The 24,100-nt window shown below is 34.3% G+C and overlaps 3 protein-coding genes across 7 annotated transcripts; 1 reads left to right on the top strand and 2 right to left on the bottom strand.

The window, feature by feature from the left end:
* Positions 1-335: 335 nt before the first annotated feature.
* LOC144566168 (Galactose oxidase/kelch repeat superfamily protein) lies at positions 336-6,830 on the bottom strand. The gene is made up of 20 exons (XM_078316078.1): positions 6,563-6,830; positions 6,261-6,347; positions 6,071-6,139; positions 5,494-5,626; positions 5,369-5,415; positions 5,182-5,268; positions 5,036-5,097; positions 4,722-4,764; positions 4,539-4,619; positions 4,075-4,191; positions 3,800-3,905; positions 3,612-3,675; positions 3,411-3,447; positions 3,086-3,325; positions 2,451-2,612; positions 2,138-2,290; positions 1,381-1,527; positions 1,015-1,101; positions 725-793; positions 336-636 (listed from the first exon to the last, which is right to left on the bottom strand). The coding sequence occupies exons 1-20, from the start codon at positions 6,692-6,694 to the stop codon at positions 529-531; spliced, it is 2,031 nt and encodes a 676-aa protein (XP_078172204.1). The 5' UTR covers positions 6,695-6,830; the 3' UTR covers positions 336-528.
* Positions 6,831-9,017: 2,187 nt separating this feature from the next.
* LOC144565975 (C2H2-like zinc finger protein) lies at positions 9,018-13,424 on the top strand. Of its 2 annotated transcripts, none has more exons than XM_078315828.1 (10): positions 9,018-9,251; positions 9,673-9,698; positions 9,841-9,925; positions 10,380-10,589; positions 10,977-11,099; positions 11,695-11,752; positions 11,839-11,912; positions 12,161-12,249; positions 12,357-12,462; positions 13,219-13,424. In XM_078315828.1, the coding sequence occupies exons 1-9, from the start codon at positions 9,168-9,170 to the stop codon at positions 12,424-12,426; spliced, it is 819 nt and encodes a 272-aa protein (XP_078171954.1). In that variant the 5' UTR covers positions 9,018-9,167; the 3' UTR covers positions 12,427-12,462; positions 13,219-13,424. The 2 variants fall into 2 exon arrangements, with proteins under 2 accessions (XP_078171954.1, XP_078171955.1); XM_078315829.1 differs by having other exon boundaries at positions 9,021-9,251; positions 12,357-12,450; positions 13,218-13,424.
* Positions 13,425-13,547: 123 nt separating this feature from the next.
* APC2 (anaphase-promoting complex/cyclosome 2) lies at positions 13,548-22,153 on the bottom strand. Of its 4 annotated transcripts, none has more exons than XR_013515090.1 (17): positions 21,820-22,153; positions 21,453-21,542; positions 21,019-21,250; positions 20,120-20,373; positions 19,661-19,732; positions 18,880-19,121; positions 18,027-18,443; positions 17,355-17,556; positions 16,917-17,031; positions 16,732-16,814; positions 16,334-16,453; positions 16,166-16,254; positions 16,001-16,082; positions 15,014-15,196; positions 14,536-14,604; positions 14,230-14,451; positions 13,548-13,702 (listed from the first exon to the last, which is right to left on the bottom strand). XR_013515090.1 is itself a non-coding variant. In XM_078315827.1 (16 exons), the coding sequence occupies exons 1-16, from the start codon at positions 22,039-22,041 to the stop codon at positions 14,329-14,331; spliced, it is 2,595 nt and encodes an 864-aa protein (XP_078171953.1). In that variant the 5' UTR covers positions 22,042-22,153; the 3' UTR covers positions 13,980-14,328. The 4 variants fall into 4 exon arrangements, 1 of the variants encoding a protein (XP_078171953.1); XR_013515089.1 differs by having other exon boundaries at positions 14,266-14,451; XM_078315827.1 differs by lacking the exon at positions 13,548-13,702 and having other exon boundaries at positions 13,980-14,451.
* Positions 22,154-24,100: the final 1,947 nt, after the last annotated feature.

Below are 24,100 nucleotides of genomic sequence, written 5' to 3'. Positions count from 1 at the left end.
TCTAGTTCAACAACCCTTCCAGTTCAACCAGGGCATACTGTTATTTACAACACTGATATAACAACAATTATTAGTGTGAAAATAAAGCTGCTCATTATACTTGCATCTTTTCGAATAACGTTTATATCATAATTACAACTATTCAGCTATATTTGGGGTACGTGTTATTTTAATGACTATTAAAGTTGAATACATGTTTGCAAACATCAAGTACGAGCTCATAGCATCCCAAATCAAACTATTACTCAAGTGATTACCCTTTATAGCAGTGATAAATTTAGCATTATTCTCTATAACAAAAAAGTAATTACCCTTTACAATCAGGCGACGAGATCTGATTTGTAAATTTTTTTATCCATAGCAATCACGAAGATTGATATTAGGGCATCTAAAAAAATACCACATCTTACATACTGTTAGTTCAGAATAATATAATTTTAAAAAATAAAACAATAAGAATTACAGTACATATGAAAAGACCACAGAATGGAAGAACAGAAGCGAGAAAAACAAAAGAGTAATAATAGGCTACCTCCCTGGTTTTTTCTGCTTGGTCTTTCGAATATCTTTCATTTTATAACTTGTTTCTGCACCTGCCTCCTCTTCTGCTTTTTGCTCTGTTTCAAGTACAGCCAACTGCAATGCACATGGCGAAACAAGATACAGTAAGAACAAATTCAATACAAGTTATATTTCAGACGTATGCTCAAACTGTCAAACATACCTCGTCGAGTATGGGTTTCAGCTCCTTGTATCGAGCCTCAGCAAGATCAAAGCCATCTTTTCTCAACTCCTGACCAATTAAACCAAATACGACAAAATTTCAGCAAATGAAGCAACCTGAGGTTGTAAAGTACCAATTTTACCATAAATTAATCATCAATCTGCTCTTTTAAAGATTTTTTTTTTTTAAAAAACATGCATTTGGACATGTATATATAATTATATATATATATTGAAGTTGAACAAAAGGATTCAAGAGATTCTGTCTATAAATGGAAAGAAGTTTCAAACCTTTCCAGTATGCTGAGTATGCTCATGTGCAGCCATCTGCCAATACATGTTTGTTCTCTTGTAAAAGTCTCTCAAAGTCTCCCCAGGCTTCAACATAGAAACAGTAAAAGATAAGGATAGAAAAAGTAGATACAATTCAGTAAAACAAGCATCATAATTCAAAACACATGATGTATTAAGAATTTGACAGTAGTGCTCTACTGGTACACCAACTCTGACACAAAATCATAGTATAGTAGAATAATGAATTTAAAGTTTTAAACTAGTTACCGCAACATGCATGTTTGCTTAATAATGATGCCATAATTCTGAGCTAACTTTGTACAAAATATTAGAATAAATCATTGAGGAAATAATAAAAATTACCATAGGTGTTCTTTGTGAATCTGAAAGGCCAAGGGTGATCCTAATCTGTTCAATTCTTGCACGCTTCTCTTTTCTCCGCAATTTTTTCTTCTCACCCTTCAGCAGAGAAACAGCACTGGCCATATCCAATGCCTTCTTGTCATCAGTCTGTCAAATTAAGATTTTGCATATTGTAATAAATTATTAGGAGCATTTTTGCAATTGATATTAAAATAGATGTGTGTTCAATTAATCTATTTGTATCAATTATAGCTAGATCCCTACGTTCTGCTGACTTGGTTGACTCACCAAAAATATTATCTTCTTTCTTTCAATTAATCAACCAATTCTTCTGCTCATATTATTAAAACAAAAATTAGAACTAATAATTAAAGCACAAGGCTAAAGCACCTAAACAATAACTGAATTTCTTCAGAAGTTTTTAGGTTAACTCAACCAAGTAGATCCAAACAGATCCTGCAGCTTTCTTTTCATATTGATGGTATAATATAAAACACAACATCTAAATTTCTTGGACCAATATCAGTGTAATTGAAAAGCCATATTGGTATATCAATGAACTCTGAATAGATCTCCTTTATATAAAGTAAACATTTGTTTTGCTTCTTCCAAAGGTCTTAAAAAATGCTGGATATTAGTTGCGCACATGAGAAATATTGACTTCTGGGCAAATATTATAAAAATTTTGCGGTGTAATTGGAAAAACTAAAATACCAAAGCAAGAGCAACAGAACCAACAGTCATAAAATCACAGTACCTCCATCATGACGTCATTATTGTCATCATCTTCATCCTCATCATCCTCATCCTCATCTTCTTCCTCTTCTTCCTCATCATCATCATCATCATCATCGTCTTCATCATCTTCCTCGTCTTCATCAGATACCTCTAACCACTCAGATTCTGAAGCCTGAAATTGAAAATTTATAAGCTAGATTTAAGTATCAGATGGCACTTGGGTCTTAAGACCTTTATTTTTTATGATGTAAATAATGTAGTCAAATTAGATTCAGAAAAGGTCCTTACAATAATTATTATCACAAATAAAAATATTAAACATAATGTTTTACCGGAATGATGCACTTCCATTCATCAAGCTTACTAAGGTTGAGTGAATAGAGATCATCAAGTGTAATCTCTCTATCTTTAACCTCCATTGTACCTCCATACAAGTAAAGGTTATCTTTACCAACCGCAATGCAAGAATTTATCCGGCCACACGGCCTAACTATCTGTAAATAAATCCAAAAAAAGTTAGAAAATCAGTATCCATCTCCCCAGCTGCATGAAAAATGACAGGGAACATGTGTTGTGCAAATAATACCAAGTCTTTTACAGTAAATGCAAATAAGACCCATCATCTCTTGCATTGGAAATTGACACTCAAAATTTTTCATATACTTAAACACCAAATCATTTGGTTAGAGCGATAAAAAGAAGTTTATTTCATGAAATACTGACCTCCTAGGTTTCCTCTCAAGCTCAAATTGAACTAAACCAAGCCAATCAGATATACATGATGACTTGGAACATATATGAATTTTTTTAATTAAGAATCTGGTTGAGATAGTACATGAAGCTAAAGAAGATTGAGCTATTTGTTGATTAACTGAAGCTTAGTAATCTGGTTAGGTATTAAGTGTCATGCAAATAGGGAAAAATAATTAACAAAATAATTAGAACAAAAGAAATTTATGAAACTAACCTCTGATTCTGGGTTAGTAGAATCGCTAAGTAGCCCCTGGATTCTTACATCTACGACCTTGGCTGAGCTTGATTCACTGAAGGAAAGGTTCTTTGACATGTGACTTGACACGCCTTGTACATCTGTTATTTCTTTTTCTTCTTCTTCAAGTTCTTCCATAATCTCATCATCATTTGCTGAAGCCATGTCTACATCTTCTTTAATGCTCTTTGATGGTTCGTTCCTCTTTCGATCTTTTGACTAGGAAACAATGCACGCCACGAGATAAGACAATTAACTCCTAAAGTATACAGGATATATTTGAAGGAATGACCAGTATGTTTACCTTAGATGATTTATCCTTCCGTAGCTCCAGAGGATACCTGATATTTTAAATATGTAAGCATTAATAAAAGATGAAAACAACAACATACCACCACATGCTTGCAAAGCTTTTGTCATCGTTCTTTTCTTGCCCAAAGCTTTTTCTACGAGCTCATACAATCTATTAAAAGAAATGACAGAAACATGAACAAATACGACATACCAGCGCTGTGTATCTAACTGGAAACCATACAACTCATTCAAAAACATGCTTAATAAAACATCACCTGCAAAATAAAAGACATCAAAACTATCAACAAACAAAACATTTATTTTTGTCCCAGAAATATTAAAGAAGCAAATATTACGAGTATCTATTGAAAAGCCTATAACGTATAAGAAAGAACAAACCTTCAGCTTCCATGTCAACAACACCACCAAATAAAACAGCTCTTTTTTTGTGCACACACATAGAAAATCCTGCACGGGGCCCAGGTGGCATCCCATTCTTCTTTATCTAACTCAAGAAAAAACAATAATATGAAAAAATTCTGCTTATATAAAAAAGCTTGTGTTTATATTTACAAGATACCAAGCGTGATGTATAAACATATCAGATAGGTGTAGCCCATGTATTGTAGTCATGGTAATAATATAATTGGGAAAATTCAGAGGATAAGCTAAACCTTATTCCATTCCCATGTACGAGGATCAAGGGACCACATGTCAGAATGAACTATGCCTTTCTCCGATCCCTTTTTGTCAGCATTAACTTCTTTGGAATAACCACCATACATGTATATCTGCATATGCAACAAAAGGAAATGATGTTATAATCCATTTAATGAGGATATGACTTACAATTAACGAGAGAGTTATAGCAACAAGTACAGAGTGTTATAGCAAAAGTAAATCTTACAACACAGAAGTAAAAAAAAAAAAATCATCACAAATTTAACTTCAAGAAAGAAAATCATATATAAAAGAGCAAACTAAAAGGGTTCAGCCAAGAGGAATTTCATAGTTGAAACATCTTGCAGACCAAAAACTTACGAATATAACTAAACACAGATAAGATATAACTTGCTCTGTCAAAAAAATATTAACAGAACAGGAACCACAACTGGACAAACGAAATGCATATACTTACTAGATCTTGAAAAACAAAAAGCTGGAATCCGCTTCTTGGGCTTGGCCAAAGAGCTCCTGGTCGAGGTTTTATTTCTTCCCACTATATGATATCCACAAATACAATCATACTCTGAAAGTGAATAGCTTGGTCTAGCAGAGGAAATTTATCATACCCAAGATCAATTTTGAGCAACGTGCTTACCTTGTAGTGATCCAAATCAAAGACATGAAGGTCATTATAGTACCTGCAAATGATAGCACACCCTTCAAGTCGAATTCCAGATTTAACTAGTACAATTATTAATGTTCCATTTTCTAAGAAATGCCGCATATCATCTAGGGGACGTTAAAATTTAATTGAATGCTTGAATATAAATAAGCAGAAGAGCTTTCAACAGGTTTACAAAGATATAATATACAGAAAACTACAAGCTACATAAGTTTCAATTAATGTGCAAGAAAAGAGAGAGATTAATCAACAGAAGGACGACTTTTTGACAAGTCAATGTAACCTACCTTACTTCCCTTAGTGTATCATAAAATCCACCAAAAACAATCAATTTGTGCTTGTACAGGATCTGAGGAACAGGAACAGCATGAGCATCACCTGTCACATGAAATTCAAGAAATAGAAGAAATATTACAAACAAATTAATTATTACCATTCTATGTCCAGATCGTGCACTTGGACATCCTTTCAAATTGAGTTGCTCCCATTGATTTGTTTTCAGATCAAACACCCAAAAATCCTGCAACAAGATTCACAGACCATTATTATAAATAAATGAAAGAGGCCATATACTATGAGAAAAAGAAGAATGTCAACAAAGTAGGCTATGTTAATGTTACCTTGTAATGATGAAACCGTTCCTGATTTGGAGAGGTGAATTCGCCCCCTGTGCGACACAAAATGATAAGCCTAAATATATTGCTTATATGGCCAAGTGCATACAAATTAGAGGAAGTTAGTATACCAAACATGTAGATATTATTTTTCCATGCAATAGCTTGGTGAGCACTACGTGGAGGTGGGCTATTAGGGCTAGATACTAATTTCCATTCATTCTTCTCTACATCACATCGGTAAAGATCACCATAAACAAAAGTCTGCAAGAAGTTTTTGTAAAATACATCAGAAAAGAAAAAATATTCCCAAATTAAAAGGTTTAGTATTTGCATAATACTTCTGTTGGAGAAATTAAAAAAAAGCACTTGCTGGGAGTCTGCCATTTGCCCATTCACAAATAAAGGTTGAAGTTATACATGTTTAGTGTTGAATAACTAAATCTAAAAAATATAGCGATTACTCTTTTGAAGAATTGAATTTGCCACTATCACATACTCGTAATTATATTTTGAAGAATTTCACCAACAACATCCCAAGACTAATAGCAGTGAATTTTCTTAGACTTTTCTTAACAAATTAGAGTGTCTCTTATGCACGTACTGTAGAAGGAGCTTATTTGCACTTTCGGGTAGTATGGGGTCTATTTTACAAAAGTCGCACTAAAATATGATGATACTGAAGGATATGCAATTTCAAAACCTCACCTTGTTACCATTGTAGAACTCTCCACCATAGAAGATCAATTCAGTGTCCTTTAATGGGTTTACTGTCAACTGAGAAAAATTATGAAAAATAAACGGTCAAACACACACACACACACACACACACACACACACATATTTCTTCACCTCTTCTTTATATTTTTCTAATGCAATGAATTTGTGTTTCAAATACCGAGCAATTCGATCGGGGGGAAGGAGCAGGAACATTCTCCTCAATATGCACTTCCTTCTTCTTAGCCTCTTCCTTTTGAATGTTTTTCTACAAATATACAGAAAATTACAGTTTAAGGATAATGGTTTGCACATGTATTTCACTGAGATTTACTTAAGCAATTTATTGCTTTTGCCTTTTAGCATGGGTTACTTGCACCATTGCTTCCAAAATTTTCAGCTCAGTTTTCAGAACTTTGCCACAAAAAAAAGTATTGATATTTTTCTCCTATTTATAGAGAAACAAGACGAAAGGACGATTACAAGGATCGCATCGATGTCATCTTCCTCGGAGACTTTACGGCTGTCGCGGCGAGCTCGCTTCTCCTCGCCTTTCGCCGTCTTTCTTTCCGTCTTCTCCTTGCCCTTTCCCGGTTTCTTCGTCTTCCTCCCCATTAACGCAACTATCACTCTCTCTCACGCTCTGGCTGTTACTTGCGCGCGAGCTGAGGTTTTGGATACCGTGCCCCGATCCGCCGCTACGCAGGGCAAAGAGAGGGTTTTAGAGAATCAGGAAAATGAATTTACTGCGGCATTTGTCGACACGTACCAGCATATAATTGAAGAGTAATTTGGATATATACCCATCACAACTTCTTTAATTAGATATTTGCCCATCCAAAATTTAAAATTAGATATTTACCCATCTAAACATAACATATTTATTAATATACCCATTTTTAATTTTCTTCACCAGAAAACATAAATTCATATTAATTAAATATTTAAGAGACCATTTTACCCTTGACTTTGAGCGCTGATCTTTTGACCCTTCCTCTCCCGAATCCATATCCTCTGCATTAACGCCACTGTCCGATTAAATTTACGGTTCAGATTTAATTAGTCCTGCCCGAAGACCCTCAGTAAAGTTTGACCATTTATCCTTCTCCAGTCGCGAACGAAGCTCGCTCTTTTCTCCCTCTTCCCTTTTACCCTCTCCAGGCTATATACGCACCTTCCTGCACACACAAACTCTCTCTCTCCTTCTCGCTGCTGGGTTCTCCGTCTTCCTTCTTGCCTTACTTTGGGTCCTAACTGTGCCGTTAGATCAACCACCTAATCCCCATCCCATGGCGGGGGCCAGGCCCATCTTCGTGCTCTGGCTTCACGGGCTCGACGATTCTGGCACAACCAACGAGCCAATCAGAAGCTTCTTCTCTAACTCTCTGTTTAACCTCACCTAATGGGTCTTCCATTCCTCTGACATTAGAAGCAGTTGTAGTTCTTGGACTTCTATTTTTTCATCCTTAAATTTCTATATTACTTCAATACTTAAGTTTAGCATCTTAGAATTTTATTTATTTCGCAATGCATATGGTGCCATAATGCCCTCTTGGTTTGAGATTTGTAAGTTGAATTAATTATATAATCTTTGCATGGGAGGATAAGGGTTGGCTGGGGAGAGGGAGGGCGGGCGTGGGGTGAAGAAATATCATGCAGGAAATTAGAAAAGAAAATGATATATGAAAGGAATGATAAGGGTAAAATAGTCTCTTAATGTTTTATTAATATTAATTTATAATTTTTTAGTGAAAAAAGTTAAAAATGGGTATATTGATAAATATGTTATGTTTAGATGGGTAAATATCTAATTTTCAATTTTGGATGGGTAAATATCTAATTAAAGAAGTTGTGATGGGTATATATCCAAATTTCTCATAATTGAATTCACATCCCCTCAGGTTGAGTACAATTGAAATCAGACGGTCCAAAATTGTTCTATTTAACTTGGCACGAATCTCAAAACACAAATAATACTGATCCTCCGTCATCCCAAACAAGGACCGGCTAAGAGTAATTCTGGGCCGTCCGTTTCAACTGTGTGGAGTCGGGTACCTGCAAGGATATGATCCTATAATTTAGGGGGAATTTCACCTTTCACGTATAGTCGTATACCTCAAAATATTTTTTTTCAAGTATGTCTTATATTTACCTTTTAAAAATTTAAATATTCACAAATTTATCTAATTTATTAATTTTTTAATTAAAACTTATTTTAAATTTATATAATACTATTTGTTTCTTTATTAAAAAAATGTAATAAGGTGAAGAGAAACCTGCAATCTTCTGATTAATTGGTTTAGAGAACAAATGATTATTTTTCTTACTCGTCACAGGCATACAAACATATACTTAAATGTGTATGCATCACAAATATTTGTCCTAAGAAACTGATAAATTAGAAAAAATATTTTTCTTACATATATTATATATTTTTATTTGCCAATAAATAATTAAAATAATACTTTATAATTTAAAATGAGTTATATTCGAAAAGTCAACAAATTAGATAAATTTGTAAATTTGAAATTTAAAAGGGTAAAAATAATATTATAAATTTTTTTGGGGAACAATCACAATTTAAAGGTTCCTGGAGGGTATATTTGAAATCCCCCTATAATTTAAGGATCCGTATCCCCCAGGTAACTGACTCACCACAATTAAAATGGACGGCGCAGATTTAATTTTAGCCGATGCCTGCTAGGAATGGCGGGTGGGGACAGTATTATTTGTGCTTTGAGATTCGTACCAAGTTAAAAATTCCAGCTTCAAGCCGTCCGATTTAATTGTACTGAGTAAGGTAACCTGAGCGGATGTGAATTAATAATTTAAAACCTGAAAGGTGGGTCCACTGTCGGATTTATTTGACCTGTTGTATAAAGCTCCTCCGTAGGCCGGGCCGGGCCGGGCCCTTAAGAGTCTGGGGAAAAAATTGAAAGATTGAACAACTGCATAAACGCAAAGATCGAATTTATGGAGAAAGAATAATTAATCTTCGACTCGGCCTGTCACACTGTTCTACTTTCGTCCCTCGGCTCCTATGAACTGACAAAAAGAAAAACAAAAAGAAAAGAGGAAACAAGGGAGAATGGCAGCTGAGGGGGTAGTACGGATCTACTCCTTAGCTGTTATATTATTTTCGCTAGTTCTCCATGGACGGGCAGCGAACCAGGTAAGCTTGATTTGATTTTTAAACTTTGTTAGAATTTTCTTGAAAAAAATTAATTAATAGGGAATTTCGGTTCTTTATTTGATCTTTCAAATTCAGTTGAATTGTGTCGTTGTTTCTTCTTGCCCTTCTTGTAAATATTAGGTATTGAATATAATTTTAGTTTTGTTTGATTAATTATAGTTTTTGTTATACAACAGTTAATCCCATCGCTGAAGAAGTTCAAATAGTTTAGTTCTTACTGGTCTGAGGACAAGTACTATGTGAATTTGGGTTAAGAATTTGCAAGAAGAACCTTATTGCTTGGTCTCCTTAATTTTGTTATTTTGCATGAGTTGCAATGATTAAATAATTCACTTAGATCATTTGTGATTTCTTACTTTTCTTTGTATAATTATCTAACTTTGAATTATCCTTTGACTAGGGGTTTCAGCAAGATTCTGGAGCTAGGTAACCAATAAAGTTAAACTTGGTTCTTCCTGTACAAATTATTTCCTTCATGATCGTTATAGATAAATTATTAAATGTAAAAACTCTAAGAAATGTGTAAAAAAACAAAGTTTGAAGCTTTTGAAAACTTTTTCAAATATAGAACTCTTCTGCAAGATAGCTTGCACAAGCATGAAGTACATTGTTCTAGAGAAAGGAGTCAAGCAGCATGGAAAGTCATTGAAGAGGTGAAAACATTTTACATCTTGAACCATACACTTTTATCCATATGAATTTCCTTTCCAAGAGTAGAAGAACTGGCTGGTTTGTACTTTTACCATATATAACCCAGTTCATGTCAGTCGATGAACATATTATCAAGAAAGATTCTTATCTTGGAGGCTTTATTCTCCCCCAAAAGAGAAAGCCTTCTCATAAATGTATGTATTGGAACTATGAACACCGGTGACCCTATATGCATAGAGAATCATGGATGTAACAATTACAAAAACTTGGCAAAAAAATGTAAAGTGATTTGTTAAGAAAGAATGTGCCATGGGCAAAATCAGTTCCAAGTTGTGCCTCCCTATATATGCTCGTCAGATAACATGTACCCTGTTGGCATGAGTAGGATAGTTCTACTTACAGTAATATCTACCATTTATCAGTTTTCTGATTCCTCAATGCTGACACTTGGTGCAGTATCTGATGCCTTTTGTAGAGAAACAGCAATTCCAACTGCCAAAAAAATGTCGGCTGAATCCACAAAATGACATGTTTCGCGAACAAGACGAGCACAAGATCCATGTTGATATAAATGACTGGAAGTGTGGTTTTTGTAAAAAGACCTTTCGTGCAGAGAAGTTTCTAGATAAGCATTTTGACAATCGGCATTCTAACCTAATTGGTGATGTAAGTAAATGGTTTTCTTTTCAATGATATTGTGTTTTAGTGAAGTACTGTAGCTACCAAATGTTTTGTACCGACTGCACGTTGTTTTGCACTTAAATAGTACCATTAGGGGTTCCCTTGATTTTTTTTTTCTTTATTCTTTTGAGGAAAGTAGGCTTCACCTACTTGGAATTTTATAAACAGTAAAGTTCCCTTGATGCTAATACTACCAAACAATAAGCATCGGAAAAGGAAAATTAATGAATGGTGTTTCACAAATGAATCTTCTAAGAGGAAAAAGACAACAGATTCTTTTTAGCTGTTATGTTTCACAAATGAATCTTTGGTTTTTTTATTTATTGTTTCCTTTAATATACTATGGAATCCATCTTCATGTGATTATATCAGAGTCAAGGAAGATGTTTGGCTGATTTATGCGGCGCATTGCACTGTGACCTGGTGATTGAGTCGAAAAAAACAAAAGGAAAATGCAACCCTGCTGCTGCTGCTAGAAATCGACACCTTTGTGAGGTTCTTATTTAATCAAGATTGTACAGATTATAGAGTGATATTTACTTCTTTTGAGCTATGGAAAAATATGATCTTTCTTAGTATTGTAAAGGACACCCATGATTTGTGGTATTTGCAAAAATCACCCATAACTAGCATCAAGACTAGCTAAATAGTACCAGAAAAAAAAATTGACCACACCTTGCCCTTAGCATGATTATTGTGACATAACCTTAAGTTTCTAGAACCATGTAGGTATTTTTCAGGAGGAAAAAAAAACTTTAAAAGCCTTATTTTGGAGGTTGAAGTAATCTTTACCCTGGAACTTGAATAATACCGGTCTAATCCCTTCATTCTAGTTCCATCCCATTTTCTGAACTTGAAATTTAATGACAAGCATATTGAAATAAAAATAAAAGGGCCTCATTTTTCCAATAAAGAATTCTACAGAAAAATAATCTGCTACATTTTATTTTGTCTGGAAATGAGTGTTTTGCAATTAGAAGAAAATTGGTTGTTTTCTGCAAATAATAAACAGGTGTTTTATCTTTAAAATCTTTTCATCTTTTTTGCTATTATAATAGATTATCTCACAGCTTAATTATGCTCGTCACAGAGCCTTGCAGATAGTTGCTTTCCAGTTAGTCAAGGTTTAAAAGAAAGCCGTCTTCATGGTATGATGATATTTTTAATCCCTGTGCATTTATAGAAACCATATTCAGATTTTAGGAAGTGTTCATCATAGTGTTATTTCTTGCAGAGTTTTTCTTGCACCAGTTTTGCAACGCTCATACATGCAGTGGCGGGCCTAAACCTTTTTCTAAAGGAGGCAAGGTTTGAGCATTTTCATACACTTTGAGACCCAATAAAAGGCTTAGGTGTTTTGGATCACTGAGCTTTTGATTTGACCTTAGTCTAAGAAATCTGAATCTGTTTTTTCTGGCATCGACTATCGATAGGCCAAGCAATATAAAATTCCAATGACTAAAGCCCCAACTTGTTGGTTAAGAGGTCTAAAACAGGGCCTAGAAAATTATAAAGTACCAGGATTTAATTGGAGGTCTAAAATTCAATATTTACAGAAACGGACAAATGTATATTGGCTTGCGTGTAGCATCTTGATTATATTGCTGCTGCCGCTGTTCTATCTATTGGTATACTTGCACCAAAGGTATCTTCTGCTTTAATAAAATGGTTCTTCCGTCTGTTTCTTTGCTTATATTTTCTGCATTGTTTGGTACATTGATTGACATTAACCAGCTCTGTTTCTCTTTGTAGGGAAATGAAAACAGATATTAAATTCTTCAAACGAATTGCAAAAGCAGGACGCAACAAAAAGGCCTCATAAGCTGTTGTATTAGTACAAATGAAAATTTTGTTGCAGGTAAGTACATTTACTCTCTTTCACCAGATCAATACTGGAGTGGTACTGCTTAGTTCATATTTCTTTCCAGACGGCTTATCTTTGGTTTTGATTTGTGTTTTGTTGGGAGTTTATGGCTGCACTAGGGTTAAACTTGAATTTTCGACATAAATTGAAGCATTATTGTCAAGCCCTTGGTCAATTTTTTCACAGAAATTCTGTGATACCCATCCAGTTATAAGTTGCAGAAGAAGTTGTAACCTTCTCTGTACTTCAATAATTACCCCACTTTGTTGGAGAAGTTAAAAAAAAATTGAATGTTATTGCTAGCTAACATCTAATGATACTGGCAATTTACTTTGGTTGATGTCATTAGGAACAAGATAATGACTAATTTTATAATTGGAAGAGTTGGTTAGGGGGTTTCTACAGTCTTAATATAACATTTTTAAATTTACTTATTGCATTTTTTTTTTAATCCTGTCAAATGAGTATGTGGTGTTAAATGATAACCAAATTGTGTGGAGCATGTGTCGACTCTAGTTTCTTTAATAGTAAAAAGGCATGGCTCTCCACTTTTGTGTAGGTGCTCTTTGTAAATTTGAATGCTTTAGGATCAAAATTTTGGGTTTATTGTGCTTATTGTGGTGCTCTTTGTAAATTTGAATGCTTTAGGATAAAGTTTTTGGGTTTATAGTGCTTATTATGGTTCATATGCCTGTAATGACTTTATAGGTTTGTTTTATCGTGTCAACTAACTCCTGACTGTACATGTAGGAAACATATCAAGATCGTGATTCCAACTCGCGTTAACAAATAGGTGGAACCAGCAACGTGTACTTGTTTAAGTGTAACTCAGTTTAGATTTCTTTTTTAAGTCAACTTTGTTGTAGTTATTAAAAGAAAAAAAATGTCGTAATTATTTTTTTGACATTTTTTTTTATTGTAAACATATTGTTTTATATTAAAGTAATAGCATTTTTTAAGTCAACTTTGTTGTAGTTATTAAAAGAACAAAATGTCGTGCTTTTGAAGATCGATAAATAGTACTTTTACCTGAAGCATGAACTTATTTGTATACAAATAACTAGCAAGTTAGAATTAAATGACAATATGACATCTGATTATATTACGAGCTCATAATTTTTAATTATATAAGAAATGTCTACATTTATGGACTAAGAATTTTTCAAATTTGACTTCCCAAGCCGCACTGTCAATAAATCATGATAGTCTTTGTGCTAAAAGGAACAGGAAGTACCTGAAATAACAAACCAGACATCAAGTACTATTAGCAAATACTGAAATATTTAAATTTAAAAAGAACGTGTTTTACCTATACAGAAAACGCATAGTTGCTCAAGCTCTGGAGGCAAACTTTTGACACAGATATACTAATTAGTTCATATTTTACATAACACTTCATTAGATCTTAAAATTGACATGTCAAGTTGCAATATTTACTGAATATTTATTCTTAGGTTAGTACTTTGTTTATGGAATGACAGTTCATTTTAGTTGAAACCGTCGAAAGTTGCAACATGCAAAGATTTGATGTGTGTTAAGATCTCCAGCAGAAAAATATCATTTATTCATGGTGATAAAAATCACAGTACCCTGATCAGGAGATTTTGATCATACCCAAAGAGAGGCAATAGATGTCTTTATTGGCTTTTCTAACTTCATATCTATTGTACTTAGAAATTATTGATCATTTGGGTGCACATCTAAGGACAGAAAATAAAGTCGGAAATTAATGCAGAATAGAGAAGAAAAGGTAGAATTAACTTGGTTGTCATCAAAATATCTCCTTTTTCTTTCTACCTGTCATTTGAACCGGGGGATGATGAAGGTCATGATTCAGGTTGGTATAACTGCATAGCATTTCTACTTCTTTAAAGAGTACAATCCGTCCCTCATTTCTATCTTTTCCTCGGATATGAGATCAGACAGAAAGCTCTGCAATTGGTGGAGCGACTTGTCGTATGTTGGTTCAGAGATGCAAAACATCTGAAATATATCATTTTGTTAGAAGCTTAAAGATAACTAGATTACATAAGATATGTTGTAGCATGAAAAATTGAGCCAACTTACCTTTAAAGTGTTGTGTATTTTGTCAAGTGTTGCAGTGCCGTAATTAGTGAGCAATCCCATGATAAATTTCTGCAATACCGTTGGAAGAGTACATGATCATCCAATACTAAGATTGCTTCTAATATAAAAACGGGGATTCAAAGCTACTTGAATTGGACAAATTGTGTTTGTTGCCCAGAATGCATAAAATATCCCCCATAACTTGTCAAGATTGAATATCCCACCAAACCGTACAAGGTCCTTCCATTTTTCGCCCAAGGATCCCTAATGTCTAGCTCATCAAAAGAATAAGAAAAATGGGTATCTTGAGCACATCCTGAAGCATGATGTACATAAAAAATTGCAATTCTTAGGACAATGAATTTTAAAGATTTTGTTGGATCAATAGCAAAATTCTATCCTTTAATATATGACAAAAAAACCTTGGTACAGGCCTTTTAGCCTGCCTTCTGTATCAGATAAAAAAAAAGGCTAAAACCTCAAACACCGTCATCTCTTTAATCAGTTGCTCCTCTACAGAGGCTACAGATCTCTCGGATTCTTCTTCCATCAATTGGCAGCCTTCACTTGTAAGGCCATTCTTGTTCAAATCTGCCATGCTGTCTACTATGGTAAAACTCGGGTCGTCAGGTTCCCGCCCTGCTGACTCTGTCAGGATCCCCTAAAAGACATTAAAGTGAAAAAGGAATGGTTACTGTTAATTGAGGGTTAAAAATGCAATTTAAGATCAGAGACTCCAAGTCTCCAACTTGGTTTTCTAATGCAATTGATTTGTATGGAGAGTCGATCATATTTCATGCACTTGCATAATAATACCCATACTCTTTTAAAAAATAACTACTACTAGCACCCAACAGTTTTTCAATTATTTGAGATAATACCCAGTAACTAGATTGCTGCAATGGAAAACTTATAATCAGCTACATGTTAACAATTTCATGCATATTACAGCAAATTTTCATCGAAGTTAAATTTTAAAACTAATATCATACCAAAAAGATGTAGATGGATTTTTTTTTTTTTTTTGGGCATGGGTAGATTATAAATCGATTTTGTAGAATTATATGAAATTTTTTAAAGGCAAGTTGGTAGCAAATCTCAATTTTGTGCTACTTTAATCAAACAAGCTATCTAGTGCGGTAAATATCAGCTTATCAGCTGTTATCACCTGACTCTGTCAAGATTCCAAGCTAGAAGAGAAAAAAAAAATAGTTAGTATCAGGGAATGGATAATTTGATAATAAGGCCTACTTGAGTTTATGCTACAAAGCACTGATTAGAAAGGAAATGGAAAAGAAAAACTCCATTATTAGTCACAGCTATGCTGGTTGCAAGTGCTATTTTTAATTTTGTCTTTCTTCTTCCTTTTTCTTTTTCCGATTATTAACACAACCTGCTTTACAAAAGCTATCACATTTTCATGAATTAGAAGCCTATAGAAACATGATAAAATTTTGTACAATACCTTACTAATCCAAAAGCTTATTCTCCTGTTTAATGTATCTGCAGGCATCCCAATTTCTGCTGCAAGGCTTTTAGAACTCCAACTAAACAAACCATAAAGCATTATTAAAATTATGCGGCATATAAAGAGAAGTTAGACAAGTAACCAATGATTAATATCCAATACCTTGGTTTCTCCTGAAATTGCATTATAATAGCAGCATGAACAGGTGATACAGTGAATCGCATACTCCTGTCTTCAAATTGTAGTTCCAGCTGATAGCAGAACTTAGTGAGATTACATAAAATAAGTTTAAATAACAAAAAAAAAAAAAAATTAGGATGCTCTCACAACCTTTACTGTTCCCAGGTTTTTCTTCCACATTAGCTTTCGAGGGGTTTTTATCTCGTGGAACCTCTTGGCATAATCAGATAATAACTGGTTGACTGAAGAAGGAATATTGAGTTCTTCTTCCTAGAAAATAGTAAACTAGGGTAATGAAATAATATAACAGACTTTAAAAAGAAATTTTTACAAGTTATCTTTTAGTTTCACAAAAAATGTAAGATTAATTTTCGAAGTAGTAACCTTTAATTAGAATATAAAGAAATAAGAATATTACTTATTTCAATAAATATATTCATTTTTCATTAAAATGAGAGATTATGCTAGTAGTTTCAATAATCATGATCATTTTTCATTTAGGAGCTCCCTGAAACTATCAATTCCAAATAAATAAACCAACAAATTACTTGAATTGGTGGCCAGAAGTTTGAAGATATAATAGTAGCATCAAGAATGTCAAGTGAGATGTTCATTTCTCCTTGCTCAGAACCTTGACAAAAGAAAACAAAGAAATAAGTAAATAACTATTATGCACTTGGATTTCACGTCCAAAAGTAAATTGAGCTAATGAAACCCCAGTTTTTCATATTACCAGGGGCTGCAGCTTTTCCCAGAGTTGCTTTGATGTTAGCATTTGTCCTCTTCGAATCAATCAGATCATTCAACATAATTTCACACTTCTGCATGCTGCTTTCCCCAAAGTGTATCTACAATTAAGATAAACATAGTAGGAAAAGCACATACATAGCAACACAAAGACACAGACAAACAGGCACACAACTTGGTGGTGGTGGTGATGGTAGGAGGATACTGGACTAGTCCACATTGAAAAAAAGGCTTTTGAACTTCTTACATGGTTAATTATTCTACCTACTTATATAAGGTTTTTGAGTATATCAGGACTTGCATGACCTGATGACCACCTTAAAATAAATTAAATGTGGGCCCTTTTCTCCAACAGAAAAATAAATAAGTAAAAGAAGCAGAAAAAAGAGTTCAACACAGCACAAGATTACATAGATAACAAAACCTTAAGGAGCTCCAAAGTGCGAATCTCAGAGTCAATATCATAATCAGATTTGTTGAGAAGTTTCTCCGCCAACATTACTCGGTATTCATTTACAAGCTGATCCTTTGAGCCAATTATACCCACCATCAATTCGAGTATGTCAATTTTCCGTCTGTTTCGGCTTCCTTTTAATGGATCAGCTTCTACAGGGTCAGGTTCCCAGCTGCCAGAATGCAACAGTTGCATGTCAAATTGCAAAAATAAAAATAAAGAAACAGAGGAAAATAAATATACATATACTATTCAGATTTGGCAAGAAACTGAGGACATGACATTTATTTGTTTGCTTGGAACAAAGATCTAGCGTCGGTATTTGCTCCTGAATCAATCTGCTATGGTAAAGGTACTATTTCAATCATGTTTTTGGACCCCTAATTCCTTTAAATGTTACTGGGATCATTAGGTGCTTAGTTTTTTAGACTGAGGGTAAACTAGAGACGTGATCCATTAAGTTCAAGATTGAATGCACAGTTGAGACTTAAGCAGAAAACTGGGTCAACATGAGGATTAATCAAACATATGATGTTTAGTAGGGGATTAACTGTATATTCTGGGAACAGGTACCACATGAGTTAGGTTCTGCACCATACCAATTTATGCTATACAAATATCAATACCACGTAAATGACATACCGCTCGGCATTTAACCATGCCTGCTTCTCATCAGTTCCACCATCCTCCTCAAAATCTGCACCATCCTGGTTCTCAGCATCTCTGTTCAACTCCTCCAAGAGGCTGTCTCCTGCATTCCCTGAACCGCCACTGTTACCTCCGGTACCATCTGTCAGCATAGTAACAATGCACTTTATTGTGTCCTTTCTACCCCTCAGATAATCCCTGATTGGCTCTCCTACTGCTTCTAGAAACACACCAGCTGGGTCGATTGTTCTTAGCGCTTTTATGGTAGATACATATTGGTGCAATATGTCATTGGTTGATGCACCGGCTGTCAAAAGACGGTATTTTAGAGAGGATATGAAGGAGTCAACAAGTTTCGAGTGTTGGCCGGTGTACTCAAGGCATCGTTTCAGGTCCTCTATCGCAGGAGAGCTAAAAAAATTCCAGCAAGATTGTAAAGGTGTAGTTACAAAGAATGGATAATAAAAGATAAATTTGCAACAGAAACACCTCAATTAACTTGAGATTGTAGAACAGCCCCCTCTTTTTATTAATTGCAAAAAGTCAGTTATTATTTGGCCATTAATACATGCTACATGCTAGCACAACAGAAAACAACAAGTTATTAGTTGGGAATGATTTTCATTAAAACAGATTGCCCATTAATTTTAGAGTAGAAGATTAAGTAATCTATATTGTACTTCTTATATCAGTTTTAAACCCAGCTATCCTTGTCAAATACTAACAGTAGGGGCTATTTTGCAAAAAAAAAAGAAAAGAAAAGAAAGAGTTTTCTACAAATTCATAATAAGTTGGGGAATGTTTGGAGCTTTCTATGAGTAATTGTTGTGCAAATGAGAATGTCTACCTGTCTGGATAATCTACAATGATTTCAAAAAGTTTCCCAATCCTCAAGTCTTGCAAGGTCTCATAGGCAAAATATTCGAGCCGCAGTTGCCATCTAACAAGGGCTTCAGAAGGGATGCCAATCCCTGGAAAGGATGAAGGTTGAGAAGCTAAAGGCGACTTTACATTCAGTGATTCTTTTTCATATTCAATGGAGTCTCCTAGGTATCCCAGCAAGTCATGCAAGAACTGAAGAGGTACAGCCTAGAGAGAGAGAGAGAGAGAGAGATGGTGAGATCAAATCTGAACAATTAAGATATTCTGCAAGCAGTACTGTGTCAATGGTATTCAACATGTATTGTTTTGTAGTTTGTAATATCCTCCAATTCTATACCAATTCGAATTATCCCATACTCATATAACTCAAATTGTAATTTGAGTCTATCAATGAAACTGTGATAATGCTGATGGATTGGATTGAACATAAAACAGTACTGATTGAATACAAAAGTTGCCAGCTCAGCACCAAAACACCAAATTTGGTCAAGAAAAGGCACCAAAATCAACACAAGTTATACTGGGACAAGTAAGAAAATGTGTACCAGTTTATTAATCAAAAGGTACACAATATCCAAAAAATTATAGTAGATCAAATGATATACAGAATCAACTAAGGTGTACCATGAATAGCTTGAAGATGTTTGCTTTGCTGGCATAATTTGAAGATAGATTAAAGTAAAAGAAGATTTAACTAAAAAAATATTCAGCTACAAATGCTAACAGAGAAGGGTCAAAAACTTTACCCGAATCCACTTCTTCAATGACCAAAGAACAGGAACCCTGTAATCATCTCCCGCTAATTCATTAACCTTTGACTGCTCAGAAAGTCATAGAAGGTACAAAAGAATGCTTCATTAATTAGTTAGGAAAATTTTCATGTGTGCCTAAATCCAACGAGTGGCATGATACTATTCAAGACAAGATATACCATGCATACCCTTTCAAAACATGGAAAATATTTTCTCAATAGTTTGTAAACTACCCCTTGTATTTTCTCGTTTAACTAATGGAAATATAGATGAGCACAGAGGGTTTGTTTTAGCATTTCTTTTACAACATAGTAAAGGGATGAGTTGAACCAGGATTTATTTGTTGCTTTATACGATTAATATCTTTTGAGATTTGGAAGGCAATACATAATATCGTCCAATTAAATAAGTAATGAAATTGCTGTAATTCATAATTACATAAACCTCACTTACCTTTAAAAGCAAAAATATGGCAAAGGAGTAGGCATCTTCAGCCATGGAGGTAAAACCAAGACTCCTTAGGTCACTGACGACCTTTCCAATTTGCATAACCAAACCATTGCACTCACACATGGAGGTATCCATATGATAAAAATCAGCATCGTTTTGCGAATCATGAATGTTGGTCGCAAGTTCATAATTATCACCATCAGCTATCATAGAGTTTAGTTCTTCCAGCTTTTTCTTGAAATATATTCTCAGTATATCTATAATTGAGGGGAATAACTAAAATTAGGAAGCAGATTATGCTGGTTATTTTAGAGAGGACCTTTGTCAACAATATATAAGACAATCATCTGCTTGGCACCAGGCAACTATCTGAGTCAACTAATGTGCTGCATCATATAATTAGCATAAAACCTCATCACAGCCCTTACAAACCTGTGCCAACCATCTGAGTGAATTAATATGTTGTGTCATATAATACCAGAAAACTTCATATATACATACAGGCTATGAAAATTGTTACTTTTGTATACCTTATAGTCATTATAATATAAATCATCAATTTATCTTAGTTGATCAAGTATATTTATTACGAAGTTATTGCAGATGCAGGTTTGCATCAAACTGTTGCTTAATAACCCCCACAATTCTACTGTTTGCTTTAGACATCTAGAAACTTGTAAAAATTGTTACTTCGAATCAATGAGCTTTCTAGCCAAGCTGTTGATGGTAGCGGATTAATATTAAGGGTGGCAGCAGTATAACTAGGGAATATCAAGTACCATATTGCACCTATGCAAAGTACAACATTTCAGATTGCATATGCACATTGTAAATCTTTTAGGGAAAATATTCAATACTGAACTTCACAAGGGAACAAATAATATTATTTTATTTAATATGACCTGGAAAATCCCAAGGCAGTGTTGTGAGAAGAACTGAAGACACCATCAACTGGTACCTAGACATGAGTTGTGAACTAGGATGCTCTATCTCTGACTCTCTTTTTGCAATTCTGTCCTCATACGACTTCAAACTTTCGACCAGAACCAAAAGGCAGTTTTCCTGGGATCTCTTTTCTGAGCAAATTTCTTTCAAAGACTTGCTCAATATCTCCTCAGGCCAGTTATCTTGTTCCTATAAAAGTTTGGTTATTAGGAATAAATAACATGACAGTCATTGAAAAATCCACTGCTAGGCGCCACTCTTTCTTCAGCATGATACAAAAGATGATGACACCAATTACATTTAGACATAGAAAAACCCAATCCGGGGATGTAACCCATCATGTCCAAAAACTAAGAGGGAAACACAAGAAAAAGCAAATTTGATGGCTTACATGAAAATTAGCCTTCTCAATTGCAGAGGCATAACAGTAGGAATGAAATTGTTGCCAAAATTTCTTGACTGCTGACTTCTTGAATGCTTCCTGCAAGAAATTACAAAACAAACTAAAGATTATATAACTACTACAAGATGAAGCAGTTGCTATGTACTCTTTGAGTAAATTGCTGATGTGTTTTTCTTTTTTCTTTTTTCTGAATTAGACTTTAGCAGGGCTCTGCATAATGGTCCTTAAACTGTTTACCTTCTAGGAAAGCTTATATTGAAATGTGAAACATACTGGCAAAAATATTACATTAAAGGGTACATTTGCAAAAGGTCAGGTACCTAAATTAAGAGAGCAAGCACACAACTGAAATTACCTCCAAAGACAGAAGAAAGTGGTCTTGGAGGAGAGAGGCGAGGCCATGGTCGCACAGCGTTGCGATGGTGGGTCCCAACTGGGAATCCAGACCGCAGCTGGGGACATTTTGATAAAGGAGAGAGTCGGTGAGGTCGCAGAAGTGGGCCCAGTATTGTAGAATGCCTGCGATCGCATCTTCTGAAAGTGAATCCAGCGCTTCTGGATCGCATAGCATGGCCATCGGCTCCGGCGCTCGGGGTGTCAGACTGGCAGTGTGGTGACAGCGCAAGAGCGGGATTGAAGGGTTTAGAAGGCGCGAGAGAGAAATTACATAACAGCCCTCCCAAAATCCCAATTATTATTGATCAAAGTCCTTCTTATATCCTGAATTATTGACTTTGGTTCGAGTTAGAATTTTTTTTTAATTTAATGAAGTTTCACAAACTATTGATTTGGTTCAAACAAGTCTCTATTTTATCGTTCATCAAGCATCTGAATTATTATATTCAGCTTAATTGAACAATTTTTTAACTGTAACTATTGACTCAATGTAAAGTATTATTCACGGTATGATCTACACCGTTCGATCTATGTAAAAGTTTGTACGGACGGTTTAGATTTATGAAATCATTTAAATTAATTAACTTTGAATTCGTTCACACGAATTTCAAAACAAATTGAACGGATCTGACTTTGAATACGTTTTTTTTCCAAATCCTACGAATAAAACTCAATCCCACGAATTGTATCTTTTTCTTTATTTTTTTTCCTCCAACACTATGTTTGAATGAGATAGATAGATGTAATAGTGAAAATGGATCAAATACGGATCAGATAGTAGTAAAGCTATATCATACACAGATTCGATATTTATTTAATTATAATGATACATATTTTTTTCGTGATATATATTATATATGATGAGAAGGGTTCAAATGCCTCTATTTTTTGTGCCTCCATCATGCCTCCATTTTTAAAATTTTTAATAACTCAAAATTTAAATCTTAAAATTAAAAATAAAACCATTGAATATGAACTATATCATTTTATCTATGCACATGTAAAAAATTATGACATTTCAACTTTGTTTTGATTGTCATCTTGAGCTTGTAAAAATGTATACAAATGTGGATAATTTCTAGACGTTGATTTTGCAACTTATTAATTCATATAAAAGCAAAATCAAAATGTGATAATTTTTTATAGGCACAAAGAGAAAATAACATAGATCACATCTAACAGTTTTATTTTGACGTTTAAGTTGTAAACTTTGAGTTATTTAAGTTTTTAAAAATGGAGGCATGATGGAGACACAAAAAATAAAGGCATTTGAACCCTCCTCATATATGATTTATATTTACTATTCAATAGTTCTAGACTTCTAGCCCAGTTAGTTGATTGGATGCCAACTAGTCTGTGTCAACAATAAATAATAGCAAATCAACATGCGAGAGACTTGATTGAAAAAAAAGAGGTTCAAGGGCTCATTTGAACCGAAAACAATACTTAGGCTGTGCTAGGAGAGAAATCCTTCATTAAAGAGAAGGAAGAGGAGATGCTCTCAGACTGGAGCTGTCACCACGTTTACTCGCTCTAGAAATGAAGAAATCAAAGAGGAGAGGAAATGAAACGCTACTGTGCTAGGAGGAACTCTACGTACAAAGCTTTGCACCCCCCCCCCCCCCCCCCCTCCTATTCAGGATGTAGACAGAGTAACAAGAGCTCGCGTTCCTTCCTTCGTCTTTTGTCTCCTTCCTCTGCGTAAGTGGTTTCTGGAGCACGCCCTTAATTAAGGAACTCAATTAAACATAAAAAGTTTTAAGAACTCAATTCAATCATAGACAGTAGTCCATGAGCCGAAAAGACTTTGCCGATATTTAAAAAAAAGAAGAAGAAGTTATATCCAAACTCTTCAATAAAAAAATTCCTTGTCATTTCATTTAAATGCAAGAACCTCCTGCGTTGGTCCATTTTTAATTTAGTAATCTCAATACAATTACAATGTACTTTATTCCTAACTAATCATTGAATTTAGCCATTATGTAAATTCATTTGGAGCTTAAAGTAAGAAAATGGAGAAAAGAGGGCCCACCAGAAGGCATATCGTTATGTTTTAACTGAAAAATGAGCTATTAGGGCCGTGTCAATGTACCCAAAAAAAAAAAGGATATGGATAAAATAATACATATAATTATGTTTAACTAAAAAATGCGTTATAAGGGCCGTGTCAATGTACCCAAAAAAAAAGGATATGGATAAAATAATACATAGAATTATGTTTAACGTTTAGAAAGGCTAAG

This window comes from Carex rostrata, chromosome 15 (genome assembly GCF_964058835.1).
Source record: "Carex rostrata chromosome 15, lpCarRost1.2, whole genome shotgun sequence".
Classification (NCBI taxonomy): domain Eukaryota; kingdom Viridiplantae; phylum Streptophyta; class Magnoliopsida; order Poales; family Cyperaceae; genus Carex; species Carex rostrata.
The sequence above is the reverse complement of the archived record's forward strand: the minus strand, read 5'-3'. Positions and strand labels throughout refer to the sequence as shown.